This window comes from Bidens hawaiensis, unplaced genomic scaffold (assembly GCF_021521415.1).
Source record: "Bidens hawaiensis isolate Kalapana, Puna unplaced genomic scaffold, B.hawaiensis_p1.1 tig00004838_1, whole genome shotgun sequence".
Lineage (NCBI taxonomy): Eukaryota > Viridiplantae > Streptophyta > Magnoliopsida > Asterales > Asteraceae > Bidens > Bidens hawaiensis.
In genome coordinates, this window is record NW_027491302.1 from 1,487,133 (window position 1) to 1,512,873 (window position 25,741).

At 37.1% G+C, this 25,741-nt stretch overlaps 1 protein-coding gene across 1 annotated transcript; it reads right to left on the reverse strand.

Annotated features, from left to right (window-relative positions):
• Nucleotides 1-685: 685 nt before the first annotated feature.
• Nucleotides 686-21,255, reverse strand: LOC143628169 (protein ROOT HAIR DEFECTIVE 3-like). Its single transcript, XM_077097820.1, has 20 exons — nucleotides 21,143-21,255; nucleotides 20,946-21,012; nucleotides 20,744-20,846; nucleotides 20,572-20,642; nucleotides 20,435-20,498; nucleotides 20,287-20,352; nucleotides 20,159-20,206; nucleotides 20,024-20,086; nucleotides 19,834-19,890; nucleotides 19,575-19,733; nucleotides 6,621-6,689; nucleotides 6,201-6,292; nucleotides 6,050-6,128; nucleotides 5,804-5,969; nucleotides 5,600-5,721; nucleotides 2,000-2,262; nucleotides 1,791-1,929; nucleotides 1,144-1,260; nucleotides 963-1,055; nucleotides 686-883 (listed from the first exon to the last, which is right to left on the reverse strand). Exons 1-20 carry the CDS (start codon nucleotides 21,252-21,254, stop codon nucleotides 686-688), a joined length of 2,148 nt encoding a protein of 715 aa, XP_076953935.1. The 5' UTR covers nucleotide 21,255.
• Between the last annotated feature and the right edge of the window lie 4,486 nt (nucleotides 21,256-25,741).

The following is a 25,741-nucleotide window of genomic DNA, read 5'->3' on the forward strand; positions in this document are numbered from 1 at the left end:
TGGTTTTAATGACAAAATCACTGAAATAAACCAAAGATTTGATCTTGGTCAGTAAGAAACGAATAGGGACTTGTATTTTAGTTATAATACGTTTTCTTGGACCTTAATTCACTCACATATGCCTAAAATATACGATTTTTATACCGAAAACGAGATAGGAAACGAAATCGGCCAAGCAATCTGCCCAGCTCCACCACCGCGCCGCGTGGCTACCTTGGAGCCCGCCGTCGCGCGGCGCTTCGGCCACCGGGGGGGGATCCAATTTTGACATAAATAGTCCTTGTGGTTTGGATTTTTGATCATTTAATGAACTTTTTATGAATTAAATAGGAATTAAACACTATCTAAAGTATGAGGGCCTAAAGTGAACATAAGAAGACTTAAATACTTATAAATGCAAAGTATTATTGAAGATTAGGATCCGAATAAGGTTCGTACAATGATAAAATGAAAACAAACGAATACGATAAAAACCCGAAATGTTACAATATAAAACAAGAGAATAGTCGTGTAATTATTGATTGTATATTGTATTCTAGATTATTGGCTTCAAGGATTTCTGTATATAAAACAGAGTACTACAATGTCATAGTTTATTACTAATATTTAGAATACAAGTCTAACATTTAGAATATGGTACATACTTCACCGTTCCAAGCGGTGTTTTGAATTAAGTTGACTTGGTTTACTCAAAAAGTGTTTGGGCGAGCTTTGCAACATCAGTCACTATACTACTGACAGCCACAACACTGGTTGCAGTTACCGTTCCAGTAGGATCAAAGCATAGTCCTGTAATACCAACTGCGATTCCCCCAACCAATAGGGACACATTGGCTACTAGTTTTACACGTTTCCATAATATATCACCATGACTAACAGATACCTAAAGGGTCATCAAAAAGAAGTCAAACAATAAAAAAAATCGGTCATTTGCAGTCAACAAAATATGATAAGAGCCATACCAATGCATCACGTATATTCATGTTCTCAGCTAGAACTTGCTCCCATATCAATTTACACTGACTTGGAGATATAAGTGTGTTTGTAGCTGAAACCTATTAAATAAGATGCATTCAATGTAAGTATTATATCACTAGATACTAAGATTGGATAAAACCTATAATATTCATTTAGACGTGATACCCCTTCCCATGTGCTTGAGTCCGCACGACCTTTGATAATGCCATCTAGCGTAACAAAAATTGTATTATTATCTCCATCCAAACAAATTGCAGCCAAGACGGAAAGCAACTTCAAAGCCTGAAAGATAAATATACATATATCAGTAATTTTATAAGGCCGCCGTTACCGACAATTATGGGTGGAAAATGTGACCCATGGGTTGAATAGGTTGTAATAAAATGTTTATTGGGCCAAACTATAAATATAAAATGACTGGAACGGGTTGGCATTTCTTGAGTTGTTTTTTTTTATGAAACGAGAAAAACGGAGGAAATATTTTAGTTTTTTATTTATATTTCAAGTTATCATTTTTTAATATTTTTTTTTTTGAATTTTTTAATGAGTGGTTTCTGAAATCTACCCATTTTGACTTATTTCAAAACCCCTCGTTAAAAAATTAAAAAAAAATAATTAAAAAATAATAACTCAAAATATTAATAAAAAACTAAAAAAATAAAAAAAACTAAAAAGTTTCATCCGGTTTCTCATTCCATTAAAACAAACAAACAAACAAACTTATGAAATGTCAACCCATTTCAATCATTTTCTTTTTCTAATTTAACCTATTATATACATTTTATTATAACGTATTCAACATAATGGGTCACATTTGCAATCCCTAACGATAATAGATCCAATATCACATATTCTCTAATAAAGATTCTTACAGATTTCAAGGCTTTTGAAGCTATAACCTCAATATCTTGCTTTTTGGTCCCCTCAGTGTAGACGAACATGCTTCTTAATCTGTGTGATTATTATATTTCTAATGAGTTCTATTTAAACAGAAATGTGAATATTTGCAGGCATATAGTACCTTTGATTCATAAGAGGAACGACTTCTTTCACCATCTCGTTTGTCTTTTCTACTACTAATTGTCTTGCGTAGCTCTTCAAATTTAAAATCATTTGCTCCTTGTCTTGTTCATCAATTTCAAATTCAGCAAGTGCAGAAGAGAGCTTAATGACAACTTTTTTAGTTTCATCATTAAGAAGTGATGTTATTGCACGCCAAGTACCATCACTGCCTTCTTTTAGATGACGTTCCACCGGACCACACAACACCTGTTTAATCTTATTCTAGAATTACAAAATTTGATTAACCATCGAATCACAATGTTTTAAATAAGACGTTACTACTATATTTTAATTTTCAAACACATAAAAGGTTCATATCTCCCACCCGAAACGGTCTCTTAAGAAGATTATAAACACAAAGTAATAAATCCCCCCCCTCCCCCACGATTCAACCGAAATTTGATCAGGATCGATTCAGCGCACACAAACCAACAAACAATATTAATATATGTCTTATAATATTAATATATATAAATATACATGTTTAAGTTCAGGAGAAAAATAATATTACTGTGAGAAATGAATATGGGCCACTAGTTTTATTTTAGGTTTTAAATATTTAAAAATAAATGAAAAAAATGTAAATACAACAATAAATGCATTCTCTCTATTAAATTAATACAACTAATATAACCATAATAAATCTCTCTCTAATTAATATACCTAACTAATTTAACTATAATAATTAAAAAGGTAAAAACACTAATTTAGTTTTACATATAATTTATTTACCCCTCTTCATTTATCCAACAAAAATACAATTTATTCATATAATACTATTTCTTTTTATTAACAAACAATTTATTTCCATCCAATTTATTAGCATATATCAACACGTAATTTTTAATAATAAATATCAAAACATAATATTTTTTTCAATTAATATACTTAGAAAAATTATTGAGATAAATAATAAAAAAATATCATATAAATGTGTCTATTAAATATAAACAATAAATATACAACCTACACAAGTGTATGTTATATGTTTTTCGTATGTATGTTATATGTTTTCTTATTCTTAGAACAAGTGTACATTATATGTTTTTGTATAGGTTGTAAATTTTTTATTGACATTTAATGCTAACATATGTAAGATAGTTTTTTGTATTATTTATCACAATGTACATACGTGTTGATGGATATTGATATATTGAGTTGAAAGAAATTGGTTCTGGATAGAAAAAAAATTTAACGTATGAATAAATTGTATTGTGTAGGATAAAATTTTCGAGTGTAGGTTATATGTTTTTCGTGTGTAGGTTATACTTTTTCGTGTGCGTGTATAGTTAATTGATGCTGAATTTTATATGTTGGTTATATGTTTTTCGTGTGTAGGTTATATGTTTTCTTATTCTTAAAACAATTGTAAGTTATATATTTTTGTGTAGGTTGTTTACTTTTTTGTTGATATTTAATACAAACACGAGTAAGATAGTTTTTTGTATTATTCATCACAATGTAACTACGTGTTGATGGATATTTATATATTGAGTTGGAAGAAATTGGTTTTGGATAGAAAGAAATTTTAATCTATGAATAAATTGTACTTTGTAGGATAAAAATTCAAGGGAGAAAAAATAAGTTACAAAATAAATAAATTTTTAATATTTTTCAATTATAATAATTTGATTAGTTATATTAATTGAAGAGAGGACATGCATTAATACTTTTCTCATTTATCTTTAAGCATTTAAAAACTAAAATAAAACTAGTGGCTCATATTTATTTCTCGCAGTAATCTCATTCCTCTTCCAAACCATCCCCTATGTGTGTGTGTGTGTGTGTGTGTGTATATACACATATACAGGGGAGAGATATTTTAAGAATCTTGTTAAGTTTTAAGAACTCAACAACTTCATTCTTGACCACACATTTAATTAAATAGATTAGATTATGTGGTTGAGATTAAATGTAATTAAAAAATTAAAGTAGGAGAGAGAATAAAGATGTACAATGATTAAACAAATTTAAACTTCCGTTACACATATGTAATAAGTCGACTCGGTGCGTAAAAAATTCTGTAATTTTTTTTACTTATATGTAACCTACATATATTACGTACGTATAAAAAAGATTCAAAAAAAAAATTGTTATGTTGAGTTCTTTCAAGTGCTTAAAACTCAAAGTGGTTCTCATTTGAAATCTCCCTCATATATATATATATATATATATATATATATATAGGGGATATATATATATATATATATATATATATATATGGGAGGGATAATTTGATAACTTTGTTGAGTTTTAAAAACTTAAAAACTTCATTCTTGACCACACATTTAATTAAATAGATTAGATTCTGTGGATGAGATTAAATGTAATTAAAAAATTAAAGTATGAGAGAGAATAAAGATGTAAAGTGATTACACTAATTTAAACGTCCATTACACATATGTAAAAAGTCGACTCGGTGCGTAAAAAATTCTGTAATTTTTTTACGTATATGTAACCTACATATATTACGTATATGTAAAAAAATCAAAAAAATGTTACGTTGAGATCTTTTGAGTTTTTAAAACTTAAAGTGGTTCTCAAAAGAAATCTCCTTTATATATGTGTGTGTGTGTGTGTGTGAAGAGGATTAATAGAAAACTTATCATTAGAGAGAAAAAACTTAAAAACTTCTAAAGAATTATTTTTAATTAAAAATAAAAAATATTTTCAAATTTTAGTTCTTGCCATTATTTTTATATTTTGTTACCCTTTTCACTTGAAAAAAATAAAAAAATTAAAAAAAAACATTGTAATGCACATACGTATTACTGTATGATACTGTTGTATTACACATATGTATTTTTATGTTTGTGTATTGTATATGTGCAGTGGTGTTGTATTATATCCCAAAAATAAAAAAATAAAATAAAAGTCGATATAGTGCAGATTTGCGTTAATGTTTGTATTACACATGCATATTAATGTGTATTCGATGTGTGTATTAGTCTTATATTGCATATATAAAATAATATGTATCAAATATGTGCAATAGTGTTTTATTATATTCAATACAACATGTTTGCATATATGCAATGCACACTTTTATACATGTGCACTACACCGATGAGGTTACCGACATTTTTTTTTATTAAATAACAACATATAAGAATAATGTTAAAAAAAAACTACAAAATAATTTTTAAAAAAAGTAAAAAATAATTTTTTAACAATTTTTAAGTTTTCTCTTTAATAAGATGAGTTTTCATTTAATCACACCCTTATACACACACATGTATGCACGTAAAAGATCCAATAAACATACAAAGAGCCTTCAACGCTATAATTATGCTTGAAGTGAGAAGATTACACAACATAGATATAAGTAATTACGTATAAAGCAAATAGATTATGCATAAAAGTTAGCTAATTACGCATAAAAACTACGCAACATGTAAAAAAAGTTACCCAACTAAAATTTACGCAGCAGTCGCAACTTATAAAAATTTCACGCGACATAGCTATGTCAATATACGCAAACGATATTTAAGACTTCTTCCAATAACCTCACACATAATATGCATATTTGATTGAAAAGAATTATAGCATTCTTTTATACCTCATATTGTGTTGGAAGATCACGCAGTTTGCGATCTCGAACGTTAGCAGTATATGAATTTAAAGAGCTGGAAAAAGTATTCCTTAATTTAGTAGAGTCCAAACCAGCTAATTTCGTGGCATCTGCATATTCAGAATCAAAACCTAATGCTTCTAGTATCTTTGAATCTAGAATAAAAAGTAGTTTCTTGATAACAATATATACCTTCGCATAGTTTATCGAATTGGATCATACACTTATCAGTGCAGTCTCGAGCCACCTGTGTAAATCTCTGCCCTTTATGCAAAGCGTTGTTCAATGCTGTTTCGAATTCATGCAGCACCTCGGATTGTATATATTTCAACATCAGTTTGATGGTTGGTCGGATAAGCTAAAAGATACCAAAAGCATGCAGTAAGGACATAAATAAAACTAAATCACATTTAGCAACCAACAAGCTAGAAACATTACTTCCTTCAATTTCTCATGCAATTTCTTTCTCTGTGCATATGCAAAATTACCATCAAAGTACTCAGCCTCTTCATCATAACTGAAACAACAAAAATACGTAAGAGTATTATATTAAGGAAAATGGAAGAATCAACAGGCTGTTATTAATTACCTGGACAAACAATTGTCAAGCAGTAATTTAAGCATCTTCTCAAAACCTCGGACTAGATGAGATTTTGCATTCATTTCTAAATCAAGCCAATCCTGTAGCATTTATTAATTCAAATATCGTTGGTGTTGACCCTTTTTTTTCAGCATTTTATGAACGTGAATAAATTTTTTAACCGTTAGTTATTTATTATACTAATATTATAAATCAAACATTTTATTTCTTTTATTAGAGTATAGCATTGCTGTGTTTTTATTGGGGTGTGTAAAAAAGGTATGTCAGGGTCATATATTTTAACTGTGATCGGCACATACAATGGAGCCACATTTGTTATGTTAAGAGTTATAAAGATGCGTGGCGCCACCTAGCTGCTTCTCAGGCTGCTCATATAACGTTTTTTAGCATGCATCCATATATACATACCTTGTTTTCCGCAAAGGAAGAAAATTTTTCATTAGCAATGTCTTCGCATAGTACCCTTGCCACCATAAGCTGTAAAAAGACAGGAAATCTTAATATACCTCTTAAAATTTCCTCTTTAATTAATTAATCAATTACTAATGAAATAAGTCACCCTACAAAAGCATTTTACATGCCGTTCTAAAAAAAAATAAAGCATTTTTCATTTTAGTACTATCTTAGTTCTTTTTAATTTTACCCTTTTATTTTGGGACATGTTATTTAAACACTCACTTCTTATCCAGACGCTCTCAATGCGTCGCGTGTAGGCCTATGTGCAGTGTATTGAATTCACTAATCCCGATGTTTCAACATTCTATGGTCGCCTAGGAGTTTGTGAATTTTATATGCCGCGTATAGGCCAATGTCCGGGGTATTGACCCAGAGAATGTAATTTGGGTGTTTTGCTCGTTGTTTGGGTAATTGGATTGATACGCTAAGTATAGCCCTATATGCCGTGTTTCAGTTGAAAGATACGATCGTATATTTTTTAAACATGTTTGTATATTACACATATTTTTTAAACTAATTTAAAATAAACTATATCGTTTTTAATGGAAGTGTTGAATAAAAACTAAACAAAACATTTTGAAAAATGTTTGCGTCCATTAATATTCATTCGCATTTGTTTGTCCATTAGTCTCCGTGTGTTTATTTGTCTATTAGTGCATGTGAACAATTTGTTTGTCCAATAGTGTTCATGTGTTTGTTTGCTTAACGGACAGACACTGACAGAAATTTTCGTTCGCTAGAGTTTTCATAAACCGTCCGTTTGTCTGGAAAAAGCTTAACGGATGAACACTGACAAGGTCTCGTCATATTCAATTCGTTTGCAACCCTACATATAACACATATATAAAATATTGTGATTAGTACATTTATATTGATAGAAAGGATCCGTAAGGCTCTAGAGATACGTGGAGTAACGTAATGTATATGTATATGTATATTGATTCATCGCATCAAACTTGCAGGGTTATTCATTATTCTGACTAGGAAAATGTATGCAATTTAAAAAAAATTAGCCATTATGGTCAAAAGAAACTAATGGGTTAAACTATGTGTGTGTCAGTCTCATCACACTTCATCAAACCATAATAGAAACCATCCTATGTTTTTGAAAATGGTGTCGTTTTTGTAAGGACCACCTCAATATTTTGATCCGGAAGGCTCTGGAGAAGTAGAGTTACTTTTGGAAGATTAAGATAATCAGAATGACGAAAATGGAGCATAGTGTAGGGTTATTTGAATAAAATTAATGAACAAGCTTAACACATGTGTAAATGGTGACTACACATGTGCAAACGGTGATTACATGCGGAACAAATAGGATCTGGAAGGCTCTATAGACCTCAACGTGAAAAGTAGCCGCAACATAGGTTTAAGGCTGGTGGAATCTTGATGGGTAAAAGAGGGGCGCCTATATTTGATCTGACAGATGTTGGGATATGAGTAAAGATATCAATTACACATATGTATTCGCGATAGGATTCATCACTGCTTCAATTTCCGCTTGTTAACTTGTCGGTATTACGCTTGTGACCATAATGACAACTTACTAAATTCAAACCTCACGATATCGATCAATTTGATACCAAAAGATAATAGAGGATGGGAAGGTGGAGAAGGAATATGTTTGTGAAGAAACACTAAGTGACCCCGGGCAGATTACGGGTAATCTGGGGGTTAAATAGATGTTTCCCACGAGGGGTTAGATCCGGCAAAGATGGTTCTTCTGATGACCTGCAAAACAGACACCGTGAGCTCGTCACTGAGAAGGGGGGGGGGTACCTCCTTGTGACCACCCTCCGGCGTGAGAATCAGACTAGATTGCTCTTGAATATAAGTGTATATTAAGAGAATGACTAGAGCAGATATCAGGTAATATATCAAGATATAAGATAAGATGATATAAGATATAAGATGTAAGATGATCATACCATTCTAAGGTGTTGGAGTATTTATAGCCGAATGTAGGTTTCCAAGAAGGTACAGCCGGCTGAATAGTGTTCCAGTTCTGCCAACTGTGGACTACGCACATGCCATGCTGGTGGTTGGTGGGTAGGCAGCGGCTGATAGTGACCAGGCCGGCTGTGTACTATTCCTGTTCCACCAACTGCAGGCTATGCACGTCCTCCGACAGGTTGGTGAGTAGGCAGCGGCTAATAGTGACATACAGTACAAGAGCGTGCTGCTCTTCATACTGTTGTCAAGGAGCTGTCGTATCTTTGGTCAGATCTTTTGTCCATACCTCGTCAGGTACAGTACAAAAGATCCTCCAGTATCGTACGGACTGGCTCATTTGGGCGGGAGTTTTCCCGGCTTTGTGCGGGAGTGTTCCCGGCTTGCTCACTCCTTCTTCAGGTGACATTACTGAATTATTATGAGAGTTAAGTGCCTTGTGCGTGTAGCCTTGCTGCGCGGGTAGCCTTCCCTGATGGCTAGTATCCGCTACTGCGGGAACAGGCGGAGTACGTCGACCATTGGGAGGCGTTTCCTGCGGGAACAGCTTGCGTACTGCGCGTAAGGACGTCACGTCTCTGAGCATGGTGGGTCCTGCGGATCCAGTTGGTTTCTGCGCAGACGTCTCTCTTTGAGGTGAGTCTTGCGAGTTTGGTCTTTGCGCAGACGTCCCTCTTTGAGGTGAGTCTTGCGGGTCCAACTGCGCAGACGTCTCTTTTTGAGGTGAGTCTTGCGGGTCCAACTGGGCTCTGCTGGGACCTACCTCTTCAAGTCCCCCCAGTCCAATGTTCTTCTCATGAATTGTTAATAAGTGAGGTGAACTTTTGGACTTAAGCAAAGGGTTTTGAAAAGGGTTTAGTTTTAAGGTTTTCCATGGGGATTCTTCCCGCGGAAGTCCTAATGTCACATGCTGAAATTCCCGACTTTTCTGCTTGATCTTTGGGTATGATGCGGGTAGGTCTGTAACCTCCTCGCAAGTCAGGAGCGTTGAGTTCCACTTGTGTAGATTCTCCATGAGTTTTTGGTAGTTTTGAACATAGTGATCAATTATGTTTAAACAACCAATTCCATCTTGGAGCTTCAAACAATCTAGTTCTCGACGTTCCCGCTATGCGGGGATGTTATTCCCGTTTCCGCAAGCATGGCCCAAAAGATCCTTCTTGGTTTCATTTCCCTGCGGAGTGCTAGGTATGTGAAGGGTTTTGCCTTGACACTGTACCCGCACTCGTCTTATAGTTACTTTACTTCCAAGGTTTTCCTGGCTTCAATTCCCTGCGGGTGCTAAGTATGTGAAGGGTTTTGCCTTAACACTGTACCCGCACCCGTCTTATAGTTACTTGGTTGCCGAGGTATTCTTGGCTTCAATTCCCTGCGGGTGCTAAGTATGTGAAGGGTTTTGCCTTGACACTGTACCCGCACCCGTCTTATAGTTACTTGGTTGCCAAGGTAAGGGGTATAGTCCCGCTTACTTTTGAATCTTTGGGACTTGCGTTATAAACGTTACATGGCTTGTGCATGCATATTTTAGTTTATTTTAGCAATTTTCCCAGTGTTTTGGATAAATTAACCGTTTGACGCGCGGTTGTTAATAGGTTAGTGTTCAGTTTCCTCTACCATGATTTGTGCGGATAATACCGGCACTTTCATTTAGAGGGATGACCAAACTTCGCCTTTAACTGACCTGCGTGAAGGTTGTCGTTTTTTGTGTTTATGCGGGTTTTGCCGCCTTCCACACGCAACGTCTTTCCATATTTATGCGGTGAATACCGGCATATCGTCCGGAAAGTTTATAAGTATAAATGTAAAGCGATCAACACAATGTGATAAAAGAGAATCATTTCCATTAGAAGTGGCCCCAGGCCGTTTCTTTATAAGTTTGGAATTGATCTACATGTAACATTTGCGTAATTGAGCTCCATTCCATGTTCGTGGGACGGGAGCGCCATCGAGCCTTTCGAACCGGTATGCGCCCTTTCCCAGAACTTCTTTGATAACGTACGGACCTTCCCAGACAGGGGCCAGCTTTCCTGGGCGCTCTTGGTTCGAAGCCTCGTTGTTACGCAATATGTAGTCTCCTACATTGAAGTTGCAGAGTTTTACCCGCGTGTTGTAGTACTTTTGCATTTGTCGTTTGTAGTTCTATTCACGCGCTGCGGCTAAGTCCCTGCGTTCTTCGGTTAGCATGAGGTCTAACCGTCTTTCCGCATTATTGTCTTCTGGTTGAATCATGACCCTTGGTGAGGGTAGACCAATTTCGATCGGGACCATGGCTTCAGTGCCATAAGTGAGGCTGAACGGAGTTTCTCCCGTGCTTGCCTTTTTCATTGTTCTGTGTGCCCAAAGGACGTGTGGAACTTCGTCCACCCAGCCGGATCTGTGTTCCAATAGTCTTCTCTTTATGCCGTCGACGATGCTCCTATTTGCTCTTTCCACCTCACCATTACCCTGCGGGTGCGCCACTGAGGTAAAGGTGTGGGTGATTTGAAGTTCTTTAAGCCACTGTTGCAGCTTCTTGTCAGCAAAGTTGGTGCCGTTATCGCTCACCAAATTCTGTGGAAGCCCGAAACGACAAATAATAAATTCCCAAATGAATTTTTTGATATGTTTTGCGGTCGTTTGGGCTAAGGGTTTTGCTTCTATCCACTTGGTGAAGTAGTCGATGGCGACCACTAGAAACTGGACGTTCCCTGCTGCTGTGGGAAATGGGTCTGTCACGTCGATGGCCCACTTCTGAAATGGCCATGCAGAGGTGACTGGAACAAGTTCATTTTTCGGGCGATGCGTGTTGGGCGCGTAAAGTTGGCAAGACCTGCACTTTCTGATGTACGCCAGCGCATCCGTATGCATCCCCGGCCAAAATTATCCCGCGTTGTTTAGCTTAGCTACAACTGCGCGTGGACCTGCGTGTATCCCACAGATGCCCTCGTGTACTTCCCTTAGGAGGTAGTTGGCATCTTGGTCGTCAACGCATCTGAGGAGTGGGCCAAGAAAGTTACGTCTGTAAAGGATGTCATCGATGAGTTGATAGTTCAGTGCTTTACAGCGTAGTTTTCTTGCCTGTGTTTTCGACTCTGGTAGTATACCCGCCGCAAGGTAATTTATTATTGGTGTCATCCACGTTTCTGTGCCGGTTTGGATGACACAGACTTCCTTGTGTGGGACTGATGGTGCTCCAAGGAGTTCAATGCGGATGTCCTTTCCCAAGTGGGTGAAAGCCAATGACGCAAGCTTGCTTAACGCATCCGCAGATTTGTTTTCGCTACGCTTGACGTGTATGACTTTACAATCGTTAAAATCGCGCATGAGGGTTTTTGCTTGAGCGAGGTACAGGGCCATTGTGTCGTTCACGGCCGTGTACGTCCCGTTTATCTGATTGGCTACTAACATGGAATCCACATGGGCTTCCAAGTTCTTTACTCCCATCTTTCGCGCAATCCTCAACCCGGCCAAGAATGCTTCATACTCAGCTTCGTTATTCGTACTTGGAAAATCTAGTCGAATAGCGTAAGTGTATTCTTGGCCTGCTGGGTTGGTTAGTTTTAACCCTGCTCCTGAGCCCTCGTTGCTGGCTGCTCCATCAGTGTAAAGTCGCCAGACCTCATCGATGTCCTATGCTGGAGAGGGTTGAGCCTCGTCCTGGCACTCTTTCTCCCGCGAGGCGGGGACTTCGGCAATAAAATCGGCCAAGACCTGGCCTTTTATGGCTGGCCTTGGCTTGTACTTTATCGCGTATTCTCCCAATTCTATTGCCCATTTGGCTAGGCGTCCCAACAGTTCGGGTTTGCCTAAAACGTTTACGAGTTTGAAATTGGTGAGAATAGTAATTGGGTGACCCTGGAAATACCGTCTTAGCCTGCGTGAAGCCTGTACAAGTGCTAAGACTAATTTTTCCAGGGTAGAGTACCGGGTTTCGACGTCTGTTAGAAGACGGCTAACATAGTAGATCGGCATCTGGATGCCTTTTCGCTCGACTAGCAGGACGGCCCCGGTTGCTCTATCTGTGGCGGAGAGGTATAGGATTAAATCCTCTCCCGCTTCTGGTGCTGTGAGCGTTGGGAGTTCGATCAAGCGTGACCGAATTTCCTGAAAAGCTGCTTCCGCTTCTGGTGTCCAGCGGAAGTGCGTTTTCTTTAAACAGTTTCTCAGCGTCGACACGAATGGGAACGACCTATCCGCATGATTTGCCAAGAAGCGGTTAAGTGCAACTAGGCGTCCATTCAGTGTCTGAGCTTGCTTGATGGTAGTAGGTGATTCCATTTTGATAATGGCTTCGACCTTTTCAGGGTTCGCTCTAAAGCCATCTTTTGTAACAATGACTCCTAAGAACTTCCCTTCTTCCATCCCAAAGGAACACTTGCTCGGGTTGAGCTTCATGTTTATCCTTCTGAGTGTGTTGAATGTTTCTTCGATGTCTTTCAACATCGCTTCTGGGTCAAGGCTTTTGATGACCAGGTCATCCATGTAGACTTCCAAGTTCCTCCCAATTTGGGCATGAAACTCTTTGTCCATCAGGCGTTGGTATGTGGACCCGGCATTCTTAAGTCCGAATGGCATCATTTGATAACAAAATGTGCCATCGGGCGTCCGAAATGCGGTTTTGTCCTGATAGTCAACGGCCATGTGGATTTGATGGTACCCTTTATACGCATCAAGGAAGCATTTAAGGCGAAACGGTGCTAACGAATCTACCTTAAGATCAATTTCGGGTAACGGGTAACAATCTTTGGGGCATGCTTTGTTCAAGTCTTTGAAATCTATGCACATGCGCCATTGCTTGTTAGGCTTCGGTACCATAACGGGATTTGCAACCCAAGTTTGATATCTGCTAACGCGTACGATGCCCGCGTCAAGGAGTTCCTTGACTTGGGTTCTACACGCGTTAGCTTGTTCCGCCCCCATTACTCTACGCTTTTGTATGACCGGCGTAAAAGCCGGGTCACACTTGAGCTTATGCTCTGCCTTACTTCGAGGTACACCAGTCATGTCAGCTGGTTTCCATGCGAAGATGTCAGCGTTTTTCTGTAGTAAGCGTTTGAGTAAGGTGCGCGTAGGATCAGTGATTGTTGGGCCAATGGTAACCGCCTGGTCGGGGTATTTGCCATTGAAAGCCCATTCTTCTGGTTCGGTGATGGTGGGTTTAGCCATCTTTGGTTTGGGTGTTGATGAGACAGATGCGATGCATACCTGGGGAATACCGGTGACCATCGCCACGCCCTCAGTTGTTGGCCATCCCATCATGCCGTGGACTGAAGATACCACGGCATTGAATCTTGCCATCCCGTCTCTCCCGAAGAGAATGTCGTATGTGTGGTGTGGCTTCCTCTTTACGACAAAGTCCACGTCCTCTGTGCGGGAGTGTTTTCCGTCTGTGAGAGTGACGGGGAAAGACAGGATACCTAGAGGGGTGTTTGTGCTGCCGTCGAACCCTTCCATCGAGGCGTAGACCATTTCCAGGCGTTCCTTGTCTTCATCATCTAGCTTGTCGAAGAACTGCCTGTACATAACCGTTGACGAGGCGCCGTTGTCAACAAGAGTGCGGGAAGTGATGTAGTGCCCCAGCTGGCTTTTGATGACGTTAGGGCCTTCTTTGCTGGGTCCTCCTGGCACTCGCGGGAAGCGCACCTCAACTTCTTTCCATGCGCATGGTTCAGTCGTCCGTCTTTTTCTTCCTCTGATGTTACCATGAACCATGTGAATGCTGATGTCAACGGGCTTTCGTCCGTTGCTTTTGTATCGGTTGTCATTCTTCCCTCCATTCCTGATTGATGCCACCATGTGTGTAAGTTTGCCCTCCTAGACGAATGTTTCAATAATATCCCTCAAGGATGAACACTTCTCAGTGGTGTGACCCTTTGTACCGTGGAAGTCACAGTATTTGCTCTGATCCGCGTCAGGTCGTTGCCGGACCGTTGGAGCTTTTGGCCATGGGAGTTTCTCAGTGGCAAATATCTCCGTGACGCTTTTGGTGAGCGGCGTCCACCTGGGGTGTCGGCTTGATGGGTGTGTGTTACCCCTTCCGCCTACTAGGGAGCGAGAGCCGGATGAGGTGTCAAAGTTTACCCTTGACTGCCACATGCTTAGCTTCCTCTTTTTGTTTTGCCGGGTAGTCCGGACGTTGTTTTCTCTAGTCCTCTGCGTGTAGAAGTTTGTAGTCTGGGGCAGGTCCCCACCCAGTTGCTTCCCTGTTTCGGCAAAGCGCTTGGCTGCCGTCATGATGGCATCCCATGTGGATGGCATGCCGTCTTTACCCGTCAGCGTGCGGATAAGCTCTGGGTATTCGGCGCCTTGGATGAAAGCGGCGCGAACAAGGTCTTCGCTTATAATGCCCAGACTCAGCTTTTTCGAGTTAAAGCGAGTGATGAAGTCTAGTAAAGGTTCGTCCTCCTCTCTAACGCAGTTGAGGATCGTCCACTGTTCTTCAGTATATTTCCTCTGTTGACTAAAGTGTTGGCTGAACTTGTGTTGGAAGTCCGCCCAATCATAGATGTGGTGGACCGGTAAACGGTCAAACCACGCTCTAGCCGCTCCAACCAGTGTCATCTGGAACATATAACACCACGTGGGTTCCGTCCAGTTGCTGACGGTTGCCCCCGCTATGAATCTGTTCAGGTGATCATCTGGGTCGGATATACCATCATAAGTGCCGATGTTGGGCATCTGCTTGGCACTTTTCGGGGCGATTGCTTCCGCAATGTCCCTTGCAAACTTGGATGTTCCCGCGTTTGCAGCAGTTGGTCTGAAGGTTTTGGAGAAGTCACGTGGGTTTCCCCCCGCGTTCCTTTGTTTGAAGGTTTCTCCGAAATTCCTTCTCGGTTGGAAGTCCGTTTCCTTACGCTTCCCTTTCGCCCTATGGCGAGGGTTTGCGTCGGTGTCGGATTCCTCCCGATCATCGTCCGAGGACTCGCACTCACTGCTCATGTTGAGCTGTTGTCGAGTGCTTCCAAATTCGTCAGCCTGTTGGACGGAACGCAAGCGTTCATCCAACTCAGCTTGGAATTCCTTCTGACGTGCCTCCGCCCACGCTTTAACTTGTTCAAGTGTTTGGCGGGGGAGTCTCGTCTGTTGTCTTTCCGCCTGGGTATTAATGAATCCCATGGGATGGTTGTTTACTGCACTTGCCCCGGCTTGGGTAACCGGGGTAGTGTTCGTAAAATTTACTGCACTTGCCCCGGCTTGGGTAACCGGGGTAGATTATAACCTGTGCTTATGAAAAGTTATATATTATGCTTATCAGTAATCAAGGTTCGGGCTATACCCCCGACTATGGTCTAAGCTATTATAATAACAAAATAATAACTTAATCAGAACCCCTACCTCCCACGGGTATCTGGAGTTAATTGCCTATAACTGATCGATCAGCACTTCTACTCTATATCACGTGACAGAGTTTACACCGTCAGAGCTTCGGAGCTTGGCACGCTTCACCAGGTCGGTACGTCTTTCGAAGTCGGCACGCTTTTCAAGGTCGGCACGCAAAACTATGCAAAACGTGTGAAAAGTGAAGTGATTGGTGTGAGTTGAAAAGTGACGAACACCCTTCTATTTATAGCTGAAATCGTGTATCTTCGCGTATCGTGAAGCTGCTTCGCGTATCGCGAAGCTGCTTCGCGTATCGCGATGGTGCACTAGCTATGCTGAGTCATCAGTAGGATTGCCACGTGTCGCCAGGTGCTGCCATGTGTCTCCACGTGTCACGTATGTAGAGATGCAACTTCGCGTATCGCGAAGATGCTTCAATGTCGGTCCAAGACTTTTGTCCTTCACATATCGTGAAGATGCGCCTGCTTTGCAACTTCGCGTATCGCGAAGATGCAAGTTTCAAATACCAATTTTAGTCCTTGTACTATCCAAAAATACTAAAGCGGCCCTTGGCGATGCGAAGTGCCAAGTGCGCCATCAAAACGCCACATTACGCCCATCGCCCGAGTCCGAGTCCGAGTCTGTGCGTGTCGGGTGCTTTGCTCCCTCCGCTAGGACTATGGAGAGTGATTAGCTACATTAAAACATTTTTATGGAAACTTGCTTCCTTATAAAGAGCTTCCATTTCTTTGTTTGTTTCTATGTAAATTCCATTCCTTATTTATACCCATGTGGAATGCTTTTACTTTCTTTCATCTTTCCATGTGAGATAGACTTTCTTAACATAAGAATGCTTTTGTTTTTCTTTATCTCATTCTTCCCATTACTTGTCTTTGAGATTATTTTTAATCTTTCAACCTTCAAAGTTGGCAACTTTAAAACAAAATAAATGTGGGTTTTTCCTAGATGTTACAATTAATATAAAAAAGTTCGGTATTTAAATTTTTTACCAACAAAACAACTCAAGTATAATAAAAAAGTGTACATGAGACGGCGATATTCAGATGGAAAAAATAGTGGTAGTCATTTATGGCAGTGATGAGATGGCCAGAAGCTTGCCGGAAGTAGTTTGGAGAAGATGATTTGATGGTGTGGGTTTAACTCTATAATTACTAATATAACTTTGTTTTTTAATTACTTTTAATGGTAAGAGATATGGGTAATTTGATAATTTGATATGAAAAAGGGAAATATGTAATTGCTTGTTTAGGTGTGAGAAAATATGTAATTAAGGGGGTTAAGTAAAGGAAAATATGTAAAAATCCCTTAAATTAATAACTTAGTGAAAGTGATTTAAAAAAACTTTAATAATTTTCAAATAAAAAAATTGCAATCTTTATCATTATACCCCTTTCATTTAATTAAATGAGAAAAGAAAAGGGAAAATCTCATGAAATAGTAACCAACTTTCAAAAGTGTTCCAATTAGGTCACTGATGCATATTTTCCCCAAATCGGGTCACTAAATCTTCAAATCAAGTCTCATCGATTTTTGTGTACGTCAAGAAAGAAATGGATGATAAGATGTGGGTGTCGGAATTTGCAATATATATAGTTAAATTTAAAAATTTTAAAAAAACGTTAATTATATTAAAATTTAAAAATAACAAATAAAATTCACGTCGCCACTCAACGTCAACTTCAAAAAAAAGATAAAAAGATTTCCTATGTGAAACAGAAAAGAAATTTGCTAAAAAAAACATGTTAAAACTTTTAATTTAATCAAACACGAAAGTTGAGTGACCTAATTGGAACACTTTTTAAAGTTAAGTGACCTAATTGGAACACTTTTTAAAGTTGGTTACTATTCTATGAAGTTACCCCAAAAGAAAAAGAAACAGATTGATTTAAATTGTTTCTTACACTCCTCACGCTAATATGATTTCTCAAATGAATTTACACACACTTGAATAACAACCCGTTTTCATTAAATGCTAAATCTGTGGACCACGTTATGATTTAGATGACTCAATTGAATTATATATAGGAGTTGTGTATGTTTATGATTTTGTGTCTGCTTATGATTTTTATATATACTTGAATTCGGAGTCCCCTTCTTCAAATTGTATTTGATGCCAGCAAGATGAGTCCGTTCTTTTTTTGACTATAATGGTTGCTAATAGCGAGTGCAAAGTTCTTCATTTCGTGAAATTAAAACAACTTTTATCATTAACAAAAAAAAATCTAAAAATCTAACCAAAATACTTTGAGAGGTTAATATATTCTATTACTTGTTTACCAACAACAAAACCGCCAGTCTAACATATTTAAATATTTTAAAGCAAAATTATGAGAAAATATGGGACGTATAAGTAGGGCTGGCAATTTATACACGAGACACGAATACACGACACGTACCTGCACGACATTAACAGGTAACGGTAAGGCCTTAACAGGTTTTGTGTACTAAACAGGTAGACACGAATTTACCTGTTAATTTTCGTGTCTAAACAGGTAAAATACCTGTTTACCTGTAAGTACCTGGTTAAATTTTTATAATTATATATATATATATATAATATTATAATTATAAACTATTATTATCCCCAAACCCTAACTCACGTTTCCACCTTCCACATTCAGATTTCAGATATCCACATTCACTCCATCGCCGCCACCATTTCTCTGGACAAACCCCTCTCCGCCCGTCGCCCCTCTCCGGTGATTCCCTCGCCTCCGTCGCCCCTCTCCGCCCGCCGGTGATTCCTCCGCTGCCACCACTTCCTCACCGGACTTTCTCCTCTCCGCTGTCAAAGCCGCCGCCGCCCGCCGGTGCTTCCTCTTACTTGGTAAGTTATTAATCTTTACCTACCTATTATTCCCTAAACAGGTTGTCAAATATGTGTTACTAAACAGCTCTTATCGTGTATTATCGTGTATTACAGGTATTAACAGGTTCGTGTTCGTGTTCGTGTTTAGGATACAGGTACACGAAAAGTTTTTGTGTCGTGTACAGGTATACCCATTTCGTGTTCGTGTCTTATCGTGTACGGGTATACACGATATGCCAGCCCTACGTATAGGTCTACACCAACCGTATTATTCGTTCCCGGGAACCAAGCTAACCTATACGCTAGCCATTCCCAGGATCACACGCTTCCTTTAGCCCTAAACGCGATGTGTGTTCCTAGGAATGGTCACGTATAGGTCAGCCTGTCCGACCATATAACATGTTCCCGGTAATACGATGAGTATAGACCAAAAGGCCTCGTATATTCCTACCCGACATTCTCTTGCACTCGCAGGTTGACATTTTCAGGTTTAATTCTATACTAAACTGCGAATTCTAGGTGTCTGGATAAGAACACTAGATGCATAATAGAATGAGCCTTTATTTTTAATTAAAGTTCTTTAAATAAAGAAAGGTTTTTATATTTTATTTAATGTTTTTTTTGTATTTTCTTTTTATTATTATTATGTTATTGTTATTATATAAAATGCGATGAGAGGGGATGGTGGAAACGAGGGGTGGGGGTGGGGTGGGGGATGTAGATTTAATGCAAACAAAGGTATAAAAAACACACGACCTGGAAAACTTCTAACTCTCATATTTAATAAAAAATAAAAGTGGTAACGAAGTATGGTCAGCAACAGTTACCTTGTGAGAAAGCAAGTTAAGTTCTTTGTTCTCTTTAATAACTTTCCACATCTCTTGCGCACTAAAACAAAAGGCAGAAGCAGGAACGGCCCCTCTCCTATCAGCAGCTAGGCCACCTGGTGCAATAGATTGGGAGAACTTTTGTCTCAAGTTAGCCACCTATCAAAAGAGAGAAAATAAGTAGAATCTAAAAATATGTTGGAGAGAAAAGAAAATTAATATTACTAATAGTTATAATCAATCTCATATGCATGTGTACCTGCTCTTCAAATTTTTCTCTCTGAAACTCATAATGATCAAGCGCAACAACTTCAACCTGGTCACTCATTTAATGAGAAGTTATAATATTATATTATTATTGATATGTACGTACGTATACTAATCTTATATGTCTCATGATAAAAAAAAAAAGGAAAATACAAATACAAGTTTCATATGTTGGATCTTACGTTAAAGTATTCATCAAGTTGGGTGTGTTTGTGGGCTTTTGCCTTTGGAACGGAATCCCATGTCTACATAAAATAACATATTATCTATATTGGCGCTCTACTGGTATTAGAAAAAAAGCAAGAACATTAAGTTACATTCTTGATGCTATCCCTCAACTGGTCCGCTAAACAATCAAACGGCGTCTAAGAAAAGAAAATACTTGAATCAAACTCACATTAGATTATGTACCTACCAGGATACAGATACATGAGACAAAATTTACCGTTGTTTTATCACGTAAGACGAACATGAGAGTTGTTTTATGTGGACGACACAACTTCAACATAACCTAAAAAGCACAAACCATAAGATCGATTAACAACTCATGGGAATTTGAAAAAACTACGTACAGCTCCATACAGGTAATTTACCATGAATACTATTCTCAGAAGAGGTATATTGGCCGCATGCTCAGACCCGATATCAAGACACCACCTATTAATCATCCAAAGACAGAACATAAGCCTACAAGAAGCTCAAATCACTTGTCTGGAGCCACCAAACTTACATGTTTATCAGCACTATGTCTGAAACAGCAATTGCAAATAAAGCACTTTGTTTCTCAAATTTAGTATCATCCTAGAAGAAATTATTAAAATTTTACAAAATAAGAGAAAATTAACAAAGATGGTACAAACACAATAATTGGAAAGAAAAATATATAAGTTCGAATTAACAACCTCTCCTCGCTCTCTACCATCTGTACCCTCAAGATCCATTACAATAGTGCAAGGGACAATACTGGGACATCTAGCTATCCAGATACCTTTTGTTGTTTGGTATCTGATAAGATCATAAGAATATATAACTAGGAAATGAGCAAATCAATGCAAGCTAAGAAAACAAACACAAAAATGAGCATATTAGCTAGCTCATGCATACCTTCCCCTGTCAGCATCCATTTCTATGAATTTGGTATGAAAAAGATTATTGAGTAGTGTGCTCTTCCCTGTAGGAGACACATTCATAATTGATCACGTCAAACTTGCATATATATAAATTAACTTAAGAAATAATCACATAAGCAAAACATTAAAAAAAGTTCACTTTTGGAATTGTATATAATTAATATTGCATACCACTACTTTGTCGGCCCATGACAGAAACAATCACATATGATAGTTCGCATTCTACAAGTTTAACTTGCTTAATAAAATTATCAAGTTCGGCTACCTTAAAATTTCCATCCATATCGATGAGCTGGGTGGTGTAACAATCATCGGCTTCGTTTTCTGAAATATTGAGTAAATGTTAGTTGATGGTAGTATAGTTGTGTAGTTGCCTGCGGCTATCGTGTGAACTGATCTAGATGAACATAAATCTAGATAAGTGGTCGGAAATTTGGCCGACCAACCTGTGGCTTGATACAGTTAATAGATAATCTAAAAATTGCATTTTCTTATAATGAAATAATAATAAACAGTGCATATACTTAAAACTTCTATAAAACAATTTGCTTACCCATGGTCAACCTAGTACAATTATGAGTACTGATCATGAAGCAGTGATAATTTGTTCAATAGTATATATCGATCGGATCTATTAAACGCAGATTTATAGAGAGTCTCAAAGTATCGTTTTAACACGGTTTTACCTTTGTCAGATAATAGTTTTATATAATTTACTATAAAACGATTACAATAAAGTGGCAGGCAAACGGGCAACAAGATGCGCCGCAACCCCCTTTTACCTTTGACTTTTCCATTTCAAAATATTTCCACATGTATAGATTTAACACGTTTTTAACACGGTTTTAACACGGTTTAACACGGTCTATGCTGACTAATGCATCTCTTCTAGATTTACGAAATTTCCTTAAATGTTCTTTAGAATAGAAACCCATTGGTCACGCTCTTTTGATTTTTCCATCCTATAATATCATGCCACGTGTAATAATTGTGTAGTTGGAAAAGTATTTTCCTAAAATCTTCTCGGATAAACTAAATATTTTCTTTTGATTGTTTGCAAATATATGTTATTATGTTTTATCTTCTTTTTTTTCTTTAAATAGGTTTTATTTTAGTTTTTTTTATGTTGAATGAAATTAATTGTATATTTTGTTTTACTGATTTATATTTTAATATTAGTCTTCATTTTCGTTTTCATAGTTATTGAGAGTTGGTAAAACTCGACTATTAATTTTTATTTTCATGTGTTATACGAAGTACATTCATGTTAATTTTCTTCAAAAGAATTTTCATTCTAACAAAATGGGTTATTAACAATATTATTATTATTATTATTAATATTATTATTCATACTACCATTATTATTCTTATAATATTTTTTCAAAGTTAAATGAAATCTTCAAATAAAGTAAAATCTTTTACTTCAAACAAGTCTTAAGCTCGTGAGGCTATTATATTATCACTATAACAGTTCTATCAAAATGAGTCATTTATCTAACGACTTTTATTTTTTCTAAGACACCGCCTAACAGAAACCCCGTTACATTAAAAAAAATTCGTAAACTTTAGCGCTAACTAAGGATTTTTTTATCATGCAAATTATTATTATTATAATTTTTCCTTGAGTTATAAAAGCATCACGTTTTTGCAATCGATTTTCACAAACTTAAACGAATCTCAGATTCTTTGCCAACGCCAATAAGTTCTGGTTAAAAATCATGGCGCCGTCCCCATAATAACTTCCATACCACAAACCCACCTTCGAGAAGACAGGCATCGGAAGCTTTGTTTTGTTTTTCTTCTTTTCTTTTTCACACACACACACACACACACACATATATATAGGGGTGAATTATAGTAAAAAAAGATAGTTTTCTAGGAAAAGTAAAAATAAATCTAGGCTATTGGATCTAGGATCTAGGATCTAGTTGTTGAGATTAGTAGTTTCCAAAATACTAAATAGTTTCTTAGGATCTAAGATTTAGTCTACATAGTTTCCTAAATATGCTCACATAGTTTTCTAACTCTAAATTTGATGTCATTCCTACTCTTCCTACAAAACTATGTATTTTTATTTTAACCATTTTCTATATATATATATATATGTATATGTATATTTATACATATTATTCTATTCGGACATAATCAAAATAATTTTATGTATCTAATCCTTTTGAGGGTTGTTTATAGTTAGTTTGGTTCTTTGTCGATTATTGAGCTATTTTCGTTTACTCTCAAAGCACAAAGCGTAGATACATACATCATTCATAGTTGCATTATTGAATCGGTTTACTTTTGTTATCTCAATTTCGCGGTCTATAATCGATTTCCCATAAACGTAATCGTTTAGTGGAAATTAGGACTATGAACATGCTTGTGTACATAGTTATCTAATAGAAACCGTATTCCTACATTAGTTATCTATGACCGGTTACCTCTGAACGAATTCGTTTACTTAAAACCGGGGCTATGTTTCTAGCTCTCTAATAGAATTCATATGTACATGTTGAGTTTATAATTATTTTTAGATGAATTGTTTTGGTTATTCATTTGGTCGTTTTTCACCAAATATTTCATCATTTCATCACATTATAATTGATTTTAGCGTTTCATCAATTTGAGTCCAATGTTTTAACTTGTTATTCTCATCTCGATGTTTGAACTACTTACTTTGTTATTCTTAATCTCAATGTTGCTTTTATTTATGTTGATATATTTGTAGGGTCAATATTATATATTGTTTTTAGGATTGTATATGTCGTTTTAGTTTGCTTTTAGTCGATGTTTTACATACTCGGTACGTTTATTTTGTAAGTTTAGTATGTAAAGTTTGGATAAATGGGGACCCTATAAAAGGGATACTTTACCCATTTCTCCACAACTCCAACATCTCATTCAAGACAACATTAAGAAATAAAGTTTTCTCTCTCCACTTAATCTTTTTCTCTCTTTTTACATAAACAAAACTAAGATCCGAGATTCGAGTGTCGTTGGTGTTTTCCGCTAACCAACAACACGGATTGATCCGAGTCAAGTTGTGAGATCCATCTAGAAGACCTACAGGTGGTATCAGAGCTTTCGGCACGACTTTTTGTGGTTTTTGGGTCAAACTTTTCGGGTTTTGATCTTAGTTTTTTTGTTGGATTTGAGGTTGATTTCGTGTTACTCGCCTATTTTGGAGTTCCTTACACCTTAGAAACACAAGAGAATCACCATATCTAAGTTTTTAGTATTTTAAATTTTTGTATCTGAGCTTAGATTCGTCTTAAAAACTCAGATCTAGGCTAGTTAAGAGGTTTTTAGACTAAAGTCTTTTTGACTATTTGAAAGTTTAGGTGCTATATTCTTTAAAAAAATAAAAAAATTGCTTTTAGAAGAACCAAAGAATTCTCATTCCCTTCTCATTCTCATTCTCATTCGCTTCTCACGGGTACTGTAGCAAATGAATTCGCATGCACTGTAGTAACTCGGTACTGTAAAAAAAAACCTTAATTTTATTTTCTCTTTCTCTACAAAAAAAAAAAAAAAAATTAATCGAGTTAAAAAAAATGTCTAACGAACCTGAACTTGGAGGAAATCTGGATATGGGAGAAAGCCGAAAGACAATGTTAAAAGGAGAATTCGATATGTTTACACATATTAAAGGAGAATCGGTTGCCTCTCTCATGAACAGATTTGAGTCACTCGTCTCTAAAATGAGTAGTTCCAGTATCATCAATGGTTTGTTTGAGATCAACATGAAGTTGTTGAATTCACTACCTTACACATGGAACATCAATGTGGTTACCATCAAAAGAACCACAAACATGTATACCATAGCACTCTCAGAGTTGGCTTCTACCATCAAGTCTTTTGAAATAATGGAAGATAAACTCCAAATGAACAATCAGTCCAAAGAAAATAAAGTTGGGTTAAGTAATAAAGTTGGGACAAGTGCTGCAGGTGAAAGCAGTCATGCATGTCCTATCATTCCCGACACATCACCTTGCGATGAGGTAAACCACAACTTATGCACACAGGCTTGCATTTACAAGGTTGCATTTTATAGACACAATTATGATGAGGTTTTGAAAGAAATTTCAAAACTTAAGGAATTGAATGCTGAGTATGTAAAGGCCGATAAGATTTACGTTGAAAAGATTGAAACTCATCGTGATGATGTAGCAAATCTCCGACTTAAAATTTTTCAAACTGAACAAGAGGTAATATATTACAAAAACATAGTTTCTAAATTGAAAGATTAAATTGGTGACTTGAAAAATGAAATTTCTGTAAATAAGAAGCATGAAAAGGTAGTAGAGAGATTTGAGACATCATCAGGACAATTGGATAATATTATTGGAGCCCAGAGAAGTACTAAACTAAAGGTTGGGCTAGGTTATGACTACACTGCTGTTCCACCTCCTTTAAATGATAATTACACTAGCCTACCTCACTTTAGTTATAACACCCATTCAGAGGAAGAGATGGTATATGGAATTGGTCATGTACCAAAACCAGTAACATTTGTTCCTCCAGCTTCTAAAGCAACTACTCCAATACCTTTAACTGTTGATTCTAGCGGTGATTCATCTTGTTTAGCTGGTGGTGTTGAAGAAAGTGGGTCGTTGGAAACGGACACGAGTTGTGATTATGAAACTGTTTGTGATGAAACTTTTGATGAAAAAAATGACAATGAGAGTAGACCTGTTGAAGTGAACATATCAAGTTGTTCATCATCAAGTTGTGAGACTGAGGATAATTCAAGTGAAAGTAAAGTTTTTGAAAATG